The 19,598-nt window shown below is 38.1% G+C and overlaps 1 protein-coding gene across 3 annotated transcripts; it reads right to left on the bottom strand.

The window, feature by feature from the left end:
• Positions 1-1,696: 1,696 nt before the first annotated feature.
• LOC125553234 (beta-fructofuranosidase, insoluble isoenzyme 4-like) lies at positions 1,697-5,532 on the bottom strand. Of its 3 annotated transcripts, XM_048717040.1 has the most exons (9): positions 5,218-5,320; positions 5,067-5,121; positions 4,630-4,756; positions 4,022-4,030; positions 3,061-3,929; positions 2,799-2,957; positions 2,377-2,618; positions 2,204-2,297; positions 1,697-2,122 (listed from the first exon to the last, which is right to left on the bottom strand). In XM_048717040.1, the coding sequence occupies exons 1-9, from the start codon at positions 5,232-5,234 to the stop codon at positions 1,934-1,936; spliced, it is 1,761 nt and encodes a 586-aa protein (XP_048572997.1). In that variant the 5' UTR covers positions 5,235-5,320; the 3' UTR covers positions 1,697-1,933. The 3 variants fall into 3 exon arrangements, with proteins under 3 accessions (XP_048572997.1, XP_048572998.1, XP_048572996.1); XM_048717041.1 differs by lacking the exon at positions 5,218-5,320 and adding an exon at positions 5,378-5,532 and having other exon boundaries at positions 1,697-2,297; XM_048717039.1 differs by having other exon boundaries at positions 1,697-2,297; positions 5,218-5,340.
• Between the last annotated feature and the right edge of the window lie 14,066 nt (positions 5,533-19,598).

Genomic DNA, 19,598 nt, shown 5'->3' on the forward strand with positions numbered 1-19,598 from the left:
AAAGGGTTTTATAGGATCTATTCTGCTGGAACACATGTCATACTATAAAAACGGTTTGCAGGATCTTGTAAATCGATTTTACGGTACGAGATTATAAGACTAGCCACAATGGGTAGTAACGTAGAGTAGTAATATAGACATGTTACTAGTCTATGTTACTACCTCTGTAGTGGGGAGTAACATATGTGTGGTAGTATGCAACACTTAATTTATTAGGCTATAGATACATCTTGCCTTGATATGTGTGATTTTATTCATACTACTAGTAACTAGCTATGTTACTATTTTTCTCTCTTTCTTCATTTATTATTTGTCACATCATCTATTTTATGTAGATATATGTGATGTTACTATCTATGTTACTCCCACTATGGGTAGTCTAAGGGATGTTAGAGTTGCTCTTAACATAATTTTCATAGTTTTGATTAATTATGTAAAAGTTTGACCTAAAAAAGACATGCCTTCAATTGATTGTAAAAAAAATATAATGCGGATGTAAGAAAATATAATGACAATAGTAAGAGTGAGGCGTTTTGGAGGCCAAACTCCATAGAGCCCTTTATTTTTGATAATTTCAAAATTCAAACTTTTCTGTTTCAAGCAAATCTAAAAATATATGCAAGTATACAAAGATGAAATGTATATGTGTGTAAAAATTCATGATGAAATATCTTGAAATGTGACCTGTGCAAAAAAGAAAAATTCATTGACTCGGAGGATGAGTAGCCCTCATTTCAACGTATACATTATGACTTCATGTATATGTTTATTTTTTCATATTTTTTGAAATATAGAAACACGAATTTTGATGAAATTTGAAAAATGCTTTTGGAGGCATTTTCGCAGTAATACAACTTAGAAACTGTGGATGTTAGGGGAAAAAATACTACTAATTGCTACGCACACATCGTTCCTGGTACACCGCAAACCCCCTCCCCTGTTCAGAATTCACCTCCATCCATGGCAATGGCAGCATCCCCGCATCAGCATTCTCCCTCACCACCATGGCCATCCCTCCCCTCGTCATCCCCAACGCCAGCGCCGGATATGGCGACGCCCCTCCCTCCTCCTTCTCCGGCACCGGCGTCGGCTCCGTGCCCTCGTCCTTATCCTCCTCTCGACTCATGGCGGCGGCGTCGATCTAGGCGCAGGCCTACGATAGGTTAGCCCTTGTTATCTTTGAGTTGGGGGCTATCACTGCCACCCAAGTTGGTGTATTGAAGATTCAACCAATGCTAATGCTAGGTTCCACTGTCTATGCTAATGCTAGTACCTACCCAAATCTGCTGGCACAAAGTGCAGTATAAACTTCGATTATAGCTTCATTCTTACTACTCCAAATCTGCTGGCACAAAGTGCAGTATAAATCTGCTGGCACAAAGTGCAGTATAAACTTTGAGTTGGGGGCTATCACTGCCACCCAAGTTGGAGTATAATGTATCTGTAGATTGCTATGCGGGTGTAATGTCCTATGTCGTAACAACGCATCGAAACATCCAGAAAGAAAGTCTTGGCAAAGCAATTGCCAACCGTGTTAATCCGGAAGTCGATGAATTAGTATTGCTTTGTCATCTTCCTTGTGTTGTGTTGGCTACAAATTTATAAAAGATCAGTTAACAAATGTTACAAGCAAAGCATATCTAGTTGTAGCATTGTGGTTAATTAATTAATTACAACCGCATCATACTAGTTGGCAGAAGATGTAAAACCAGTGATTAACCGTACATTCTGTAAACATACATATGAAATCATAAAGTATGAAGACTAAGATGGTTCTGTTCTTATTCCGAATCTCGGCAAACTTACATCATAGCTCGTGGGCGTCTCCTTCATGACTCTAGTTCAAATACCCATGCTAAATATTGAAAACAACAAATGACTGGATTTAAGACGGTCCCCCAATCACATGTCAAATTAGAATCGCTCTTCCGTGTTAAATGCTCACTTGTGCTCTCCTCATGCTCCAAGCCCTGAGCTGAGGCACTCTGACTGTGGCACTGCCATTGTTAAAGGCATACATGTGGGGTTGGCGGTTGTCATCGACAAGCGACACTGGGTAAACTCTAGCCATGATGCAGACCCTGCCACCACCACCGAAGCTCTCCACCGCAGACCGATCAATCTGAATGGTGGTGTACATTTTCAGTTCTGTTAGGGAGTGAACATGTAACTGGAGAAATGACACGAAAGCCACCCAACTCACCAGAGTTCTGAGGGAGATCTTCCTTTCCTTTTCAAGGTCAAATTCAAAGAAGCCTCCATAGGTTGGTGTGTCCAGTCCTGGTGTCAGGGAAGACCTGCGCAAAGAAATGAAGAAATTTCTCCTGTCAATAGATATGCACATTTGTAGTAACAAAGATAAACACCAGCACTAACCTTCTTAGATCAGAGCACATGAGGATCATGTAATTTTTCTGTGATTTGTAAACTCTGAAGTGCACAACAGTGTGCTCCTCCGTGTCGTCGGAGGCCAGAATAACAAGTCCAAATGGCCCTATGCTACCATGAACCGATGCATCCGCTTCCCGGCAATGCTTCTCGGCATCAAAAAGCCAGGAAGGATCGAAAGGATCAGCATGATCGATTGACGTCAGCTCAAAATCTATCTCGATGTCAGCCTGTTCAAGAAAATTATGTGCCTGGTTAGCTACAGCTGCTCACAAGAACACACAAAACACCTCCATATGTATAATTAGTAATTATCGGGAGACCCTGCAACTTTTACTGGCATGCATCTTTTTGTAATAAAAATTTTCTTTAGAAGACCAGGTAAGAATGTTTGTGAAATAGGAAACTACCTGCAAAGTGTCAGCTCCCTCAATCTCAAATAGATCTCCCATCTTCAAGTCTAGTCCTTGATGGTTGATTTCATTTCCTCGAAGGGACTCAATCTCTTCAACTGGCCATTGCAGCAGCCGTTTGCTATCGCTGTCTAACCAAATTGTCCTGGGGAATGACTAGATGTAATAGAAAAAAATGAGGTTAAACATGTTTCACTAATTTTTAAATCGTTATTTCAATATGATACAATTACAGCCAATTAAGGGTAGATTTTCTTACATGGATTCCTGCCCAGCCTTTTGCAACATCATCTGAAGAACTGTCAGTCTCAGTAGTCCAAGCCCATATGATCCTCCTTCCATGTTTAGAGTCAAAGAACGTTTTTGAAGCATAGAAATTGCCATAATCGATCCTCGGCCATAGCCGACTGTCATCAGTATCTGGCACAAAGACATCACGTTTGAGATCATAAACCCCTATCACGTACACGTCTTCACCGAAATTCAGGCCCATTTTGAGGACATGCTTGGCGCCATTTGGGATTGCTGAAGACATGTCCAGTCCATTGTTACTTCCCGGCAATACTGCGAAGAAATCCAGGCACTCTAACATAATGGAGGCATTGGATGAATACAGCGGATGGTCAACTCTAGTCCAGTTCAAGAAGTCTTCGCTCTTGTACAAAAGTGCAGCACCGTAGCCGTTCAGCTGAGCACCGACTGCTATTCTCCATAGTCCGTCCGGTCCGATCCAACCGGTTGTCGGATCCCTGAACTGCCCCGAGTTCAAGCCCGGTATACCCGATTGGATCACTGGGTTATTGCCTGCTTTGGTCCATTCCCTGAGGTAGGGATCAGACCGGTTTTTGGGAAGCGCAATGTTTTGGACCTGATGCTTCTCAATGTCGATGACACCGGTGTATATGATGACCGGTTGATCACCAGATACAATTGTGGCTGAGCCGGACCAGCAACCTTTTATGTCATTTGGGGTATCCGGTTCTATTGCGGGTTCAAGAGTAATCCAGTTGACGAGGTCCGTTGAAACCGAATGGCCCCAAACTATGTTGTAGGAGGTATTGGGATTGAAGGAGCCATCGGGGTTATATTGGTAGAATTCATGGTAGATGCCATTGTAGTACATTGGTCCTGAAATTTTAATAAATGCAATATAAGATAGAAATCTGCAATTTCTTCTCTTTTGTATTATTTAAAAGTGTATGTGCCTGAGATATTCGTACCACATGGATCTTTTTTGTTGTTGTAGATTTCCAAGGATATCCAATTCATCGAATATATGAAGAAGAAAAACAGAGAGAATGTCAATGACTTGCAACAGATGTACAGTTGATAGGATATGATTATTGGTAAAAACAGGACCAAAGATATTCTAGGTTTCAAAATATGCCAGTACTTCATTACTTCCCAATGAGTATGATAGATCTGTCTAATATAATTCAGACACATAATGTGAGACCCTAGTTTCAGCGATATGATTCTGAAAGTGGTTTTTCGCTGTCGCCTTGTTTTCTCTTGTGGTTGGATCAACTGTGCCTTTTCCCCCCATTGACATACACCCATTCCATAGACAATTTTCTCCCTCCTTTTCCCCCTATTTAACTGTTACATGCAAAATCTGACTGCAGCGCCTACACCGAGCACCTATTTCGGCATACCCAAAGTAAGATGGGCGAAACGGTAACCAGTTTTTCTTGGGCCAAGTGAAGAAGAAAAACACACCAAAATCAGAGGGGCCATCTGATTGGCCACAGACAAAAGTGAAGAGATGACCCAGAAAACTTAACAGAAAAAGGAAACAGAGAGGTAAGCAGAGACATGAACAACATACCGTTGATCCAGTTCTTGGGAGGCTGCAGGTGGTAGGCAGTCCTGTACCTCTCGCTGACAATGGCGGTGGAGGGGCCCTTCGTTGAAGACTGTGAGCAGAAGAAGACTCCCTCTCTGCAGGGCCCTACCTAAGAAAAAAATTGGGGGCCAGCACGAAAGATCAGGTATTAAGGCCCTAGAAGAAAGAGGCTAAAATGAAATATATTTGGTTGAGTGGAGTAGAGGGGAGCTACTTTGTAGAGGCGAATAGGAGTTGGTGAAACAGAGAGCGAATGAACATGGGAAACAGGGAGGGAGTGTAACTAAAACAAATGACTGACACTGTAGGTTCTATTACAAGCTTAAATTTCAGAGACCTGATTCAGTTCATAGAAGAAATGGGAGCTTATTTTAGGGGCAAGTGAGTGAGTGAATGAACATGTTATTAGGCTTAATTACCAGGAGTTGGAAGAGAAGGCTGGTGGAGAAGATACACGCGAGGCCACCAAGGAAGCTGTAACAGCAGCAGGAGCAACAGTTAATTGGAGGGAACAAACCAAATGGAATAGTTGATGAAGGCGGCAGGCAGTCGAACAATGGATGAACTTACACTGTGAAGGCCGACATCGATCAAGAGTAAGTTAGACAGCAGCAGCAGCAGACACTCCAGTAAGTCAGTCTAACATACACTTGCAATTTGCAGGGGAAGAAAGTCGGGAGGGAGGGAGGGCAGAAGCAAGCAAGGAAGCGGTAAGAATCCCTCTTCTCACCTTGCACGGCCATCGCCATCGCCTCCGGCGGGGCGGGCGGCGGAGCTTCCCGGCGAGCTTCAGCTGAGTAAGGGCTACAGGTAGTAGGTGAGGTGGGGCGATGTGTGGGACGCATGTTTCTCGTGCGCGCGCTCGCTTCCTCAACTTCATTATTACGTGGCCGACATGGGTGGGTCCGTTGGCTGGCTCCTACAGTTTTCTTTCTTTGTGTGCGTGTGCGTACGTAGATCCATCAGCACATGCGAATGCGATGTGCTGCTGCTGGGCCGTTCAAAATGACTCACCCATCTATTATGCTCCTACATTTTTGGCGGTATATCTAGATCTACATTTTTTTTTTGCGGGTGTAGAGCGGAGTGAGTTGTTGTGTTGTGTGGCATCTGTCCCGGTCAGCCAACATTTGTCCACTTCTCCTCCGCCTTCCCACAAACACTGTTTAAGACGTCGACTGACCCGAAAATGACGTCTCATGTGATTTTTGTGTGTTTCTTTTTCGGATCTGTATTTATTCCATATGGTTTTCTCTAGGTTTTGGGGGAAACGGTTTTTGACAGATCTCAGTGTTTTTCTTTCTGGTTTTGTTTCTACTTTCATTTTCCTACATATTCTTCTATTTGATACTCTTTGTGTTAAATTGTTGGCATATCGCACAAAGTCGAGCGGTTGGCTTGCCGACCCAACTGCCATGGGTGGTCAATTTTTGAAAGGTTATGGATCTAGTTTACCGGTTTTTGGACGGTTCTTAAAGTTTCTCATTTGAGTTTTCATTTTTCTTTCTTTTCTATTGTTTTCTCTAAAAGTATTCTTTTCATTTTTATCTCTTTCATGTTAGCTTTTCTATTTTCCTTTTTCATTCTCTTTTTTTACTTATTAGTTCCAGGAAAAAAATACATTGCCTTTTAAACATGTTCAATTTTTTAAAAAAATGTTCATGTATGCCAAAATACAATTTCTAAAGAATATGCACAAAACTTTGAAAAATGTTTAGGTTTTGTAAATTTTCAGAACACTTAATTTTTTAACATTCTTTCAGATTTAAATCTATATAAAATTTGGTATCCCGGTTTTTAGAAGAAGAAAAAAAACCGTTGGAAAATCGAAGCCGAAAAAACTGTGCAAAAGAAAATTGATCCAAAATATTAATTCAGGAGTGAGCGGCCATGCCAAATAGCCCAGCCCATGAGGAACACTTTGTTTGCCAGGTAGGCCCTCTCCGCAACAAGCGAGGTATAGGGGTGGGGCCTCCTATTTCGCACCTTAAGCGGCAAAATGGTGGTAAAATGCGTACCAAGGGCCGACTCAATAGCAGTCACTTTCCTTGCTACGCTGCTAACTAGCCTTTCTCATATTCTTTTTCTCGCTTGATCATCTAAAGGCACCTCCACCTGTTGCTTCACCAGAAAGCCGACGATATTTTCTTATAGATTTTATATTAAAAAAAATAAAAATTCTCATGGATTTTCAAAAAGCTCATGAATTTTAGAAAATCATGAATATAAGAAAAAAAATTCATATTTTAAAAATGTTCACAAAATTTTTAAAAAATGTGACTTCAAAATGCTTTCACTTTTGGATAAATATCATAGAATTTTGAAAAATGTTCGTTAATTTAAAGAAATGGTCCGTTGAGGAAAGCCCGTGGCGAGCCATCATTTTCCTTTGAATAAATGCCAAGCTGCTCCATGGCCTAGTATTTCTCCTCAAAGCGAGTCACCCTCGTCTTCCAGCAGTTCAAGCGCTCCATCAAGCCATCATGACTCAGAGAGTGGCAAGACACCTCGGTGGCCTCTAGGTTGCGTGTGTTAAGGAGTCGGGTGTCATCGCCCCACAAGTCCTGCTCGACCTTCAGTTAGCGAGCCACCTCTTCCCCACCTTCAAAAGGGCATGGTAAGAATTGTCCTTATCCAAGTTCAAGGATGACTTTAGGAAACAGGTCCGGTCCTCGAGAATCAGAAGAATGTACACATGCTTTGACATGACTTCTACCTGAAATGCCAAGCGAGCCCGATGAGCCCAAGGGTCACAACAAGATAGCAAGCCATATATGTATGAAGACAAGCACTCACCAAGTGGCGAGCTAGAAGCAGTTTACCGAAGGCACGTTCTGTCGCATCAATCTGGGCCATGATCTACTCGTCGATCGAAACGAAATGCTCTCCACCTAGACAAGCTGCGACAAGTCAGGTTCGATAAGTTGTCAAATAAAGGAAGCTTAAGAAGGAGAGGCCCATATTGGACGCCTTCTCATATGAAGTCGAGAAGCTCATTCTCATCATCGTCAATCACCACCATCTCCCAAGGCGCTAGCTCCAAGGAGCTCCCCACCAGCTCAATAAATACACGAATATAAAAATAATAATATGTGATCACTTTTTACAATTGCATGAACGTTTGCTAAAAATTAAGTAAATATTTTAAAAATATGGGAACACTTTTAGTTACATGAATAATGCATGGATAAATTTTAATTATACGATTTTTTAGAAAAAATGGAAACTTTTTTCAGTACACAAACATTTTTGTAATTACTTGAATATTTTATTTTTGATATGTGCCAATATTTTTCTACAATACATGAATGTTTTTTACTTCTTTTTTGGTGAGCACACTACATATAAATTAGTTTATGAACATAAATGAAACAAAATTTATCTTCTTTAAATAAAAAAAACTATGGATGGATCTGAAACCTCCACCTGAACAACGGGACTGGGCTGACTGGGTTGGGGTCGGGATGTTGGTGATAAGCAAAAAAGTTAAGATATCTAAAAAATGCAAAAAAGTTAAGAATCCGTCACCTTGCAAGTGCACGGTTGTCCTACCGCTCAAAAAAAAAACACGGTCATCTGCATCGTCTCCGGCGGGCGGCAGAGTGCACAATGCTAGCGCTTCCGGACGAGCGGCTTGAACCAAGACCAGCGCGGTACTATTATGAACTGCTCCATCTGTATAGTGATCTAAATGTTTTTATATTAGTTTACGGAGGAAGTACTACTGTTCTATGTAGGTATGGGCTCCCGTGACTTGGGTGGGAGTGGGATGCATGCTCGCTCAATTTGTGTCCGTACGTACAGGTTCCTACTGTTTCGACCAGCACATAGATCCATGCATGTGACGTGCAACCTCATTGTATATGTGGCGGACACTTTTCTGGCGCGAAGCGCCTCCATCGCCACCATGAGATTATTATATGTGGTTGTTTGGAAATTTTAGCTTCTAATTTTAACAAAATGTGTTTTAGTGAAGTATGGAGTGGGATTTATTTCGAGAACCACGTTTACTGATAATTTTCTTAGAAATATAAGAATGCAACAAAATCTTGCTTGTGCCAGAATGGTAAACCCGTGAGCAAGAGATAGGCTAAACTGGTTTATATAAATGCTTATAACTATCGTTTTTCCACAAACTTATTTTTTCAGTTTTACAACAACTACGGTTTTCTTATCCTTCTGTTTGTTATGCTAACCAAACAAAGTTTCTTTTGAATAATACGAGTGTATTGCCTTAGTAGCAGGGGCACCGAAACCATGTCTCGGGCTGTATTCGACTTCTCGTGCGGTTATTTTTATTGCACTTGTGACTTGGTTGTTCGCTTTTGCGGTTTTCTGTTTGCTTTTTTATGGGTACATGTTTTTGTCGGGTTTTACTGTTTTTTTCTCTGGTTCATTATTTTCCTCTTATTTCTATTTTTCTTACGTTTTCTATTTTTGGTAACTACAACTTCTTAAAATACATGGTTCTGTAAGTTATATGGATATTTCTTAAAGAAAAAAGTTCATTTTACTACCCTGAAAAAAAGGTTGGTTCACATAACCCCCTGATCATTTTTTCTGCTCCTTTAACCCCCTAAGCTATCCAATACCGTGTAAAAATAGCCTTGGGTGGGTTTGTTTAAGTGGTTTGCTGACGTGTATGTGGTCAAAGCGGTTTGTTGACCAGTAGGGCTCTGTCGTCATGTGAAGAGGGCAGCCGGCGCGCAGTCCTTGTCCTCGCCCGCCTATGGTGTGTTCTCCCCCTGGCCGGCTGCCCCAGCTGCGCCATGGCCGACCACGTTGTCGTGGGCTTCGAGGACGACCTCCAAAGTCTACTTCCCGGCCACCACTTCTCCGGTCATGCTCTCCTACGGCCCGGTTCCCCTTCCTTCGATGACAAGCCCCAGGGCCCTGCCTCCGTACATTTTTAAATTTGTAAACACTTTTTAATTGCACGTACATTTTTCTATATGCATGATCAACTTTTAACTATTCGAACATTTATAGAAAATATGGGCACTTTTGTAGACCCATGCACACTTTTTTAGAAATACATGAACATTTTATTTTTGGTATGTGTGAATATTGTTTCTATAACACATGAATAATTTTACTTCTAGTATAATACAACTATATATAAATTAGTGCTATAAAAAAGATGGTGCTTGCGACGAGATAATTTTCTATTTGATACTATGTGCGTTAAATTGTCTGCATATCGCGCAAGGTGAACGTTGGTTTGCCGACCCAACTGCCACAGGTGGTCGTTTTTTGAAAGGTTATTGATCTAGTTTACCGGTTTTTGGAAGGTTCTAAAAGTTTCTCATTTGGTTTTCCATTTTTCTTTCTTTTGTATTGTTTTCTCTAAAAGTATTCTTGTCAGTTTTATTTCATTTTTATATCTCTCATGTTTGCTTTTTTTTTATTTTCTTTTTTTCCTTATTAGTTTTCTAAAAAATAAAAATTACGCTGCTTTTTAAAATATGTTCAAAATTTTAAGAAAGGTTCACGTATGCCAGAATATAATTTCTAAACATTATCCACAAAACTTTGAAAAAAGTAGGTTTTGTAAATTTTGAGAACACTTTTAATTTTTTTTAACATTCTTTCAAATTTAAATCTATTTGAACTTTGGTAGCCCAGTTTTTAGAAAAAAAAAACATTGAAAAATCAAAGACAAGAAAATTGAGCGAAAGAAAATTGATCCAAAAAATTATTTTGGGAATGAGCATCCATGCCAAATGGTCCGGCCAATGAGGAACACTTTGTTTGTTTTCCCAGTAAGCCGTCTCCGCAACAAGTGAGGTATAGGGGCGGGGCCTCCTACTACGCACCTTAAGCGGCAAAATGCTGGGAAAATGCGCACCAGGGGCCGACCCAATAGCAGTCGCTTTCCTTGCTACGCTAGCCAGCCTTGCTCGTATTTTTTTTCTCGCTCGATCATCTAAAGGCACCTCCACTTGTTGGTTCACTAGAAAGCCGACGACAGTTTTCTTATAGACTTTAAGAAGTTCACAAATTCGAAAATGCTCATGGATTAAAAAAAATTACAATGCGTATAGATTTTTTAAAAAGTTCATGAATTTTAGAAAATCATGAATCTAGGAAATATTTTAAATTTTAAAAATATTCACAAATTTCAGAAAAATGTGAACTAAAAAATTCTTAAATTTTGAATAAATGTTCTAGAATTTTAGAAATTAAAAGAAAATGATCCTTTAAGGAAAGCTTGTGGCGAGCCATCATTTCCTTTTGAGTAAATGCCAAGCTGCTCCATGGCATAGTATTTCTCCTCAAAGCGAGTCGCCCTTTTCTTCACGGTGTCCAAGTGCTCCAGAAGCCATCATGACTTAGAGAGCGGCAAGACACCTCGGTGGCCTCTAGGTTGCACGCGTAAGGAGTCAGGGTCTCATCAGGCCACACGTCATGCTCCACCTTAAATCAACGAACCACCTCTTCCCCACCTTCAAAAGGGCATATGGTAAGACTTGTCCTTATCCAAGTTCACTAACGACTTCATGAAACGGGTCTGGTCCTTGAGAATCAGAAGGAGGTGCATGGGCTTCGACATGGCCTCTATCTAAAATGCCAAGTGAGCTCAATGAGCCCAAGGGTCACAACAAGATAGCAAGCCATATATGTATGAAGACAAGCACTCACCAAGTGGAGAACTAGACGCCAGTCACCCAAGGCATGTTCTGTCGCATCAATTTGGGCCATGATCTACTCATCAGTCGAAACGACACGCTCTCCACCTAGACAAGCTGCGACAAGTCAGGTTTGACAAGTTATCAAATGAAGGAAGCTTAACAAGGAGAGGCCCATCCTAGACGCCTTCTCATTTGGAGCAGCCTCTTAAGGAAGGACGGAGTCGAGAAGCTCATTCTCATCGTCGTCAGTCACCACCATCTCCCGAGGCGCCAGCTGCAAGGAGCTCCCCACCAGCTTGATAAATACACGAATATAAAAATAATAATATGTGACCACTTTTTACAGGTGCATGAACATTTACTAAAATTACGTAAATATTTTAAAAATATGGGAACACTTTTTAGTTACATGAAAGTTTTTTAGTGCACAAGCAATTTTTAATTATATGATTTTTTAGAAAATATAGAAACTTTTTAAATACACAAACTTTTTTATAATTACTCGAATTTTCTTTTGATATGTGCCAATATTTTTTATAATACATGAATATTTTTACTTCTTTTTGGTGAACACACTGTATATAAAATTAGTTGTATGAACAAAAATGAAATAAATTGTACCTTTTTTATATAAAAACTATGGACGGATCTCAAACTTTCACCCAAACAACAGGGCGGGGCTGGGCTAGGATCGGGAGGTAGGTGATAAGCAAGAAAGTTAGGAATCTCTCACCTTGTAAGTGCACGGTCATCCTACAGCTAAAAGAAAAAACATGGTCATCCGCATCGTCTTCGGCAGGCGGCAGAGCGCACAATTCTAGAGGCTGACTGGTTTGCGACCAACATTTGGCAAAATCAAAAGTTACCAACAATTGACAATCTTTCGTGAGATTGGAAACGAAAATTGCTATGCAACCAATCTATAGCCAACATTTGGCAGTTGCCAAAATTTGGCATCAAACCAATAAGCCTCCTAGTTTCTTGACGAGCGAAACCAGGATGAGCGTTGTATTATTATGAACTACCCAGATAGATACTACTCCCCTGTAAAGAAATCTAAGAGTGTTTAGATCAAACACTCCTATATTTCTTTACCCAGGGAGTAATGTACTAGGTAGGTAGGGGCTCTCGTGCCTGCACCTTTTTTTTCTTCTTTCTTGTACGTGTTAGTTCTTGTACGCGTGCGTGTGTGTGTCTGTATTGTGCGTGCACGCGTATGTGTGAGACACATATGAACCACTCAACCACAAATATAGTTCATATTAATCTTCGACATTATATTTGTATGTGTGTTTTGATTTTTTTTCGGTCTGTTTTTTCATATGGGTATTTTGGGGGATGTTGGATGAGTGTAAATGTATAGACACACGTACTACATAAATGAGTGTAAATTATAATAAAGTGTCAAACCTACATTATTCGTATTTACTTTTAGTTCTTATTTTATTTTATTTCGTCTTTAATTCTTTCTTAGGGAAATTGTTTTTGGGATTTTTTCACTATTATAAGCTTATCCTTGCAAATATTATGAAAAGTGCAATTTTTGTGTAAATTATGTGCAATCTTTCATTATTTGTTTTATTTCTTTTATTCTCTTTCTTCTAGAAGGGTAATACCAATGTCATTAATTCATTCTTTCTTAAAAAGCTTAATTATTTTGATTTTGTTTTAGTTTTTATTTTATTTTCTTCATTCTTTAAGGGTGATACCCAATGCCATTAATCTATTCTTTCTTAGGAAACTTCCTTTTGACAAAAATTGCATTATTATACACTTATTCTTACATATTATAGAAAAACCGCAATTTTTGTTTGAATTTTGGATGTTAAGTTCATATTATTTTTTCTTCTTTAGTTGAGTTTTCCTTTTTTTTCTTTATGTGTATTTTAGGATGTTGACTGTGTGTAAATGTATGCACGCAAGTACTGCATGTATATATATTATATTAGAGTATGGAAATTTCACTTCTATATGTTTCTTTTTACATATTATAAAAAATGCAAATTTTTTGTACTAATTGTGTGGAAATTTTTTTTAAGTTTTATTCCACTTTCTTTCCTATTTAAGGGTAATATCAATGACACTAATTCATTCCTTCTTTTAAATTTATTTTTATGTAATTTTTATATTTTATGTTTGTTCTTTCATATATAAAAAGGGCAATTTATGTGGAAATTTTATCATGATTTTTTTCTTCTTTCTTCTTAAAGGGTAAATGCCACTACTTTATTCTTTCTTAGAAAATGTTGCTTTTTTGTGTAAATAACTATACACGGAAGTACTATAGAACAACTGTATATATTATAGTAGAGTGCGAAAATTGCAATATTATATGTTCCTTTTTTGCATATTCGTAAAAGTGCAATTTCAGTGCAAACTTGTGTGCATTTTTTTCTGTTTTGTTTTCTTACTTCTTAAAGGGGTCATTATTCCCTAGAAATCTTCATTATTTTGATCGTGGTTTAGTTTCTTTTTTTCATTTTCTTTCTTCCTAGTGGTTTCATTCTTCCACAAAAGACTTCATTATTTTGATTTTGATTTTTTTGATTTTATTTGATTTTATTTCTGTAAGGGAATACCAACATCATTCCACTATCATGTGCTTATTCTTGTGAATTGTAGAAAAATGAAATTTATGTATAAACTGTGTGCAAATTTTGTCATTTTTATTATTTTCTTCTTAAGGTGATACTAATGCCACTAATTCATTATTTCTTAAATAGTTTCCTTTTTTATTTTTTATGTGTAAGTATACAAACAAGTATATACAATATGTGTGTAAATTATACTAGATTGTGAAAATTACACTATTATTTGGTTATTCTTTGTGTATTACCAGAAGTGTATTTGAATGTAATGTTGGGCACTAGTTTTTTTATTTTCGCTATTCTTAAAAAGGAATACAAATCCCACTAACACATTCTTGATTAGAAAACTTTGTTATTTAAATTTTGTTAATTTCTATATCATATATAATTACTGAAAATTATAAAAACATGCTTGTGCACTTATGTGTAAATGTACTAATATCTATCCAGCAGAAAATTTTGAATCGTGAATGGTCATGTAGGTAGGACCCACCATCATCCATGGAGGACATGCCGAACAATTGCTTGCACGCATGCATGTACCCGCTAGGCCAAGCGTTGGCCTTGAGCCTTGTTTATTACTGGATGAATGCTACATAATAAAAGCGACTGACCCCAAAAATAAAATCAATCGACTGGCATGTAGCCAGTCCCACTCTTTAAGCGCATGTCCATCACAGACATGTGCCTCCTTTTAAAATAAAAGCACAGACATGTGCCTATAGAAGATCGCGTCGTCCTTCAACGAGTTGAAGGTGTCGAGCCTCACAAAGTTCGAGGGTTTTACCCAAGGGCGAATTTAGGTACATGCCTATGGGGTTTTTTTTGGCCTTTTATACCGAGCCCACAAAGTTGCTCGGCTCCTATATATGTAACACTCGGAGGCTAGAAGAGCAACAATTTATTGATACATAATAGGTGGCAGACTATATTTTTGAGCAACCGGAGGTGCTGGGCTATCAAACGCTTAAAGAGGCCTTTGCATGGTGTAGTCACCTGAGCAGGGTTTCTTTTTTTTGCTTGGATTTTGTTCAATATTACCCCGAAGCATTTCAATGCTTATGCGCATGGCACAAGTTCCTGGATCTTAGTTGATGATAATCTGGAAGACCCTCACCTCAGAAGGTTGATTGGAGCATGCCAAAATCTTGAGAAACTATGGGTATATTCAACTCTTTCTTTTAGTACATGTCAAATTTCACACACATGAATTTTTTTACTTTTTGTTATCTCCTAGTTAATAATGCTAGAGCACATATAAAAATTAACAATTGTTTCCTGCCATTGTCAGTTTATTACTCAAAACTAGAAAATATTTACTTACCCCACAACAATGTAGTTCTTAAAATTGACTTATTATCTTAATCCAAAATGTTAAATGTCTTGTTAAGTTAGGTTCTTCCTGTATTTACTTCTTTTTTTGCGGGGTTCGCGCATTTACTTCTTTAATACTTGCTTCCTATGGAAGTTTAAGCTGTCACATTCAGGTCATGGGCCGAAGTGGGGATGATGTTCTAGCCGCCATGGGATCATGGTGCAATAAACTGATAGAGTTGCGAGTCTTACCTGGGATCAATGGTGTCACTAAACGAGGTCTTCTTGCTATTTCTGGGGGTTGTCTAGAATTCAAATATGTTTTGTATTGGTGCAGGAGAATGATCAGTCAGGCGCTTCCCTAGTTTGCAATTAGGCATCCGAAGTTGCCTGCTTCCGCCTCGGCATGTATCCCAAACATGATGATAGCGTCTTTAGTACTCTTGATGATGGCTTCGGGACCATTCTCCCATCCTAAAACTTGCTTACATGCCTTTCTGTGCCTAGATTTCTTACCGGCGATGGGCTTGAATCAATTGGTTCAAGTGCCAATCAACTTGAAGCTATTTCTATCGCTTATGCCGGGGGCAGCAACCGTGGTCTGAGTAGCATCCTACAAGGTTGCATGAAACTGAAGAGGATAGAGGTCAGGGACTGCCCATTTGGGGATGATGTGTTGTGGAAAAACTGTGCCACACTTGAGAACTTACGGTCCCTCTCTATGACCTCATGCCCATTTACCCTTATCGGTTGTCGTTGAGCTGCTAATACGAACGATAAGGTTACCTTTTTTATGGAAAAATGATAAGCTTAACTTGGAGATATGGGTCAATCAGGGGCGAATCTATGTACAGGCCTATGGGGGCATTTGCCCCCCCCCCTCCTCATTGCTTGGTCTTTTTATACCAGACCCATATTGTTATTTTTTTTAGAATTAGGCCCAGATTACATGGCTTTGCCCCCGCTCTTCTTATTTTCTCTGTGGTTGGAGTCTTAGGGTCGTCCGATGAATTCGGAATCCTCATACGGTTGTTGGTATGATCCAAGGGTGTAGTTATCTTAACAGACTGCAAAATGGAGAATAGATAGAAATCCGAACTTGAGGATAGGAATAACCAATATGCGGTGCAAACAACTAGTTCGGTTGTTGGTATGATCCAACTGTAGTTCTCATATGGTTGTTGGTATGATCCAAGTTCCAAACACATGGTTTGTGGTGTGCTTAAATATCCAGTGAAAAGTATTCACATTAAAGATTTTAACTGATTCAGCGGTACAAACAACCTGATTTTTTATATATAAATGCTGAAAGTAGGACTATAAAATTGATATCACATCATCTTTTTCAGATCTGGCAAAGAGTAAATGTAAATGTGTGCAAAACACTAAAGCATGCATATAGTATTACTTAATTTGTAATTATTGTAGTTACGTTTGTCTTCCATGAACACTACAGGAAACAGATATACCACCGGTATTCTCCCATCAATTGTAGTAGTAGTAGTAGTAGTAGTAGTAGTAGTAGTAGTAGTAGTAGTAGTACGTCTAGATGTTTTGTGAGAAATTCTGAACAAGTTCTGAAAACAAGAACATTTTTTGAAACAGGAATTATTTTTAAATTGTGAACTTATTTGAAAACAAGAACATTTTTTGAAATTCCTCAACCTTTTCAAAGACGAACATCTTTTGAAATTGTGATTTTTTTGCAAACTGGAACATTTTTTTTGCAAAGGTGAAAATTTTCGGAAACTCTCTAATTTTTTTAAAACATGAACGATTTTTGGAAACATGGACGTTTTTTGAAAAACACGAACATATTGGGCTGGCCCATGTTCGCGCAGAAAAAGGAAAAAAATGCAACAGGAAAGAGATAAAATCAAAAAAGAAACAGAAAGAGAAAGAAAAGACAAAAGCGGGTCAGGAACCTCCTAGAAGGTTCCCAAAACCGAAAAAAAAACCCGCTGGGAACCTCCGAAAACCAGGATCGCCGCAACCATTAAGGGGCCGGCCCATATCGCGTCGCAAACACCTGAAGGCTGTGTGAAACCTCGACAGCTTGACGCAGCGGGAAAACCCTATTTGCCGCTCGTTGCGGCAAAATGTTGGGGAACGCACATGGGATCGAGCGGTCGTTCCAGATGACCCGGCCTGTTAAGTGTTTTCAGGATTCCCAGGTTTTGGAAACTTCTAGGACGTTCCAGCCGATTCTTATTGACTTTAGGAACCTTCCAGCAGGTTCCTGAACCGGTTTTTTCTTTTTCCGTTTCTTTTCCGTTTTTCGTTTTTCTTTGTTGTTTTTCTGCTCCTATCTCTCATTTCTTTTTATTTTCTCTTCATTTATTATTTTCTGTTCTTTTTCTTACTCAAGTTTATTTTTCTTTTTTAACAAAGGGTCATACATTAGTTAAATGTTTGAATTTATTAAATTTTGTTCACAAAATGGGAAAATGTTCCTTTTTTCAAATTTTGTTCAGCAATTGCAAAAAAAATTAGAATTTGAAAAATTGTTCGCTTTTCTGAAGAAATGTTTGGAAATTCCAAAATGTTTAGAACTTCAAAATTTTGAAAAATGTACGTATTTTAACTTTTCTTCAGAAATATGAATTATTTTCGGGAATTTTAAAAAATGTGCCCCTTTTCAAATTTGTTCGCACATTTCATAAAGTGTTATTGTTTTCTAAATTTGTTCATAAATTCAAAAAACTGTTCGTGGTTTCAATTTTGTTAATGTTTTTATAAAAAAGTTGGCATTTTAAAAAAATTCACAATTTCGAAATATGCTCTAGTTTTCATTTTTTCCTTCTCAAAAAATGTTTGAGGTTCTCAAAAAATGTTCATATTTTCAGAAAAAGTTCCTATTTTGATTTTTTTTCACAAATTCAAAAAGACAATCTATTTTTACACGGATTTAGAAAATAATTTTTAAATTTCGTAAAATGTTTTCGCATTGAAAAGTTACGTATTTTTAAAAAATGTTTGGTTTTAAATTATATTTCTCTTTTTAAAAAATGACCGCATCTTCAAAAATTTGTTCACAAATTTTCAAAATGTTCTCATTTTCTGTTTATTTCTACTTTTTTAGATTCCAAAATTATATTTTGTTTACTTTTTGTTCACAAATTTGACAGTGTTCACATTTTTTCAAATATGGTTTGCTATTTCAAATAATGTTCCTTCTTTCAATTTTGTTCCATTTTTTATTCCCAAAAACGGTTTGTGCTTTTGAAAAATTGTTCCCATTATCAAACTTTTGTTCTGAGAAATCTATAAATGTTCGGGTTTCCAACAAATGTTCAGGAATTTCAAAAACAAATCTGTCGAAAAATGTTAACGTCTTTTGTTTTATTTTTTGAAATTTGAAAATATGTCCGAGTTGTTAAAATTTTTGTCATATTTTGAAACATTGCTCGTTTGTTAAAAACAAATCACAAAAGGAAAGTTTGAAAAAATTCAAATACTGTCCAGATTCTTCGTTGACATTAGTTCTTATACAAGCACGCTTCACATTTAGCATCAACACTTGTTAGGTCCACTGGTTAGCTCCTCTCGTTCGCAACATGGAGGTCCGGAGGTTGAATCCTGGCAGGACTGCTGGCTTGCTAATGTTTTTAACATTAACACCGCAATGCTACTGTACAAGCAAACAGGCGCGCCCACTATTGGGTCGGTCCAGTCGGTGGTTCCATGCGTGCTTCACGCAGCTGTTTGACGCGGAATGCATCCAATAAGAGCTCCCGACGCAACATGTGTCTTATAAAATTTTCCAGTTAAAGAGGATGTTCATCAGCCCATCTGGATAGCTTAGCCCAGCAGCCCATTAGAGAGAATACAAGCAGGCCGAACCTGAACTGATCTCTTGTTGAAGGGTGAACTAATCGGGCCGGAAAATAATATGTGAGAAGATAGATCCGATCCCGGCTCTTTTTTCCTTTGAATAATTGTTCAACATTTTTCAATTGCTTGTTCAACATTTTTCAAATACTTGCACAAGATTTTCATATACATGATCAACATTTTTTTAATAATTATCAATTTTTTTGAAATACTTGTTCAAAAAATTTCAAACAAAATTTCAACATTTTTCAAGTAATTGTTCAATTTTTTTTGTATAAATGATCAATATTTTTTCAAATACTTGTTAACATCATTTTAAATACTTGTACAACATTTGTTTGAAATACGTGTTCAACATTTTTCAAATACTTTTTCAACATTTTTTAAATACTTGTTCAACATTTTGCAAATGTTTTTTGGAGAATGTTTTCATAAATTCATGAGAAAGTGGTATCTCTTTAGGATCCACCTCCTTGTCAAGAAATTGGTTAATTTGTAAAGATACATGAATTTGATGCCTCGTTCAAGAAAGATACCTAAGTCTTAATAATCCCGCTAAGTGGTGATTCAACATGGATTCTAC

Source organism: Triticum urartu, chromosome 4, assembly GCF_003073215.2.
Source record: "Triticum urartu cultivar G1812 chromosome 4, Tu2.1, whole genome shotgun sequence".
NCBI lineage: Eukaryota > Viridiplantae > Streptophyta > Magnoliopsida > Poales > Poaceae > Triticum > Triticum urartu.

Excerpts from the sequence above, each read along its gene's own strand:
- LOC125553234 (XM_048717039.1), bottom strand. Across the intron at positions 4,757-5,066 it reads GCCTTCTCTTCCAACTCCTG|GTAGGGCCCTGCAGAGAGGG; the intron begins GTAATTAAGCCT and ends TTTTTTTCTTAG. Across the intron at positions 2,619-2,798 it reads AGGGAGCTGACACTTTGCAG|GCTGACATCGAGATAGATTT; the intron begins GTAGTTTCCTAT and ends TTTCTTGAACAG.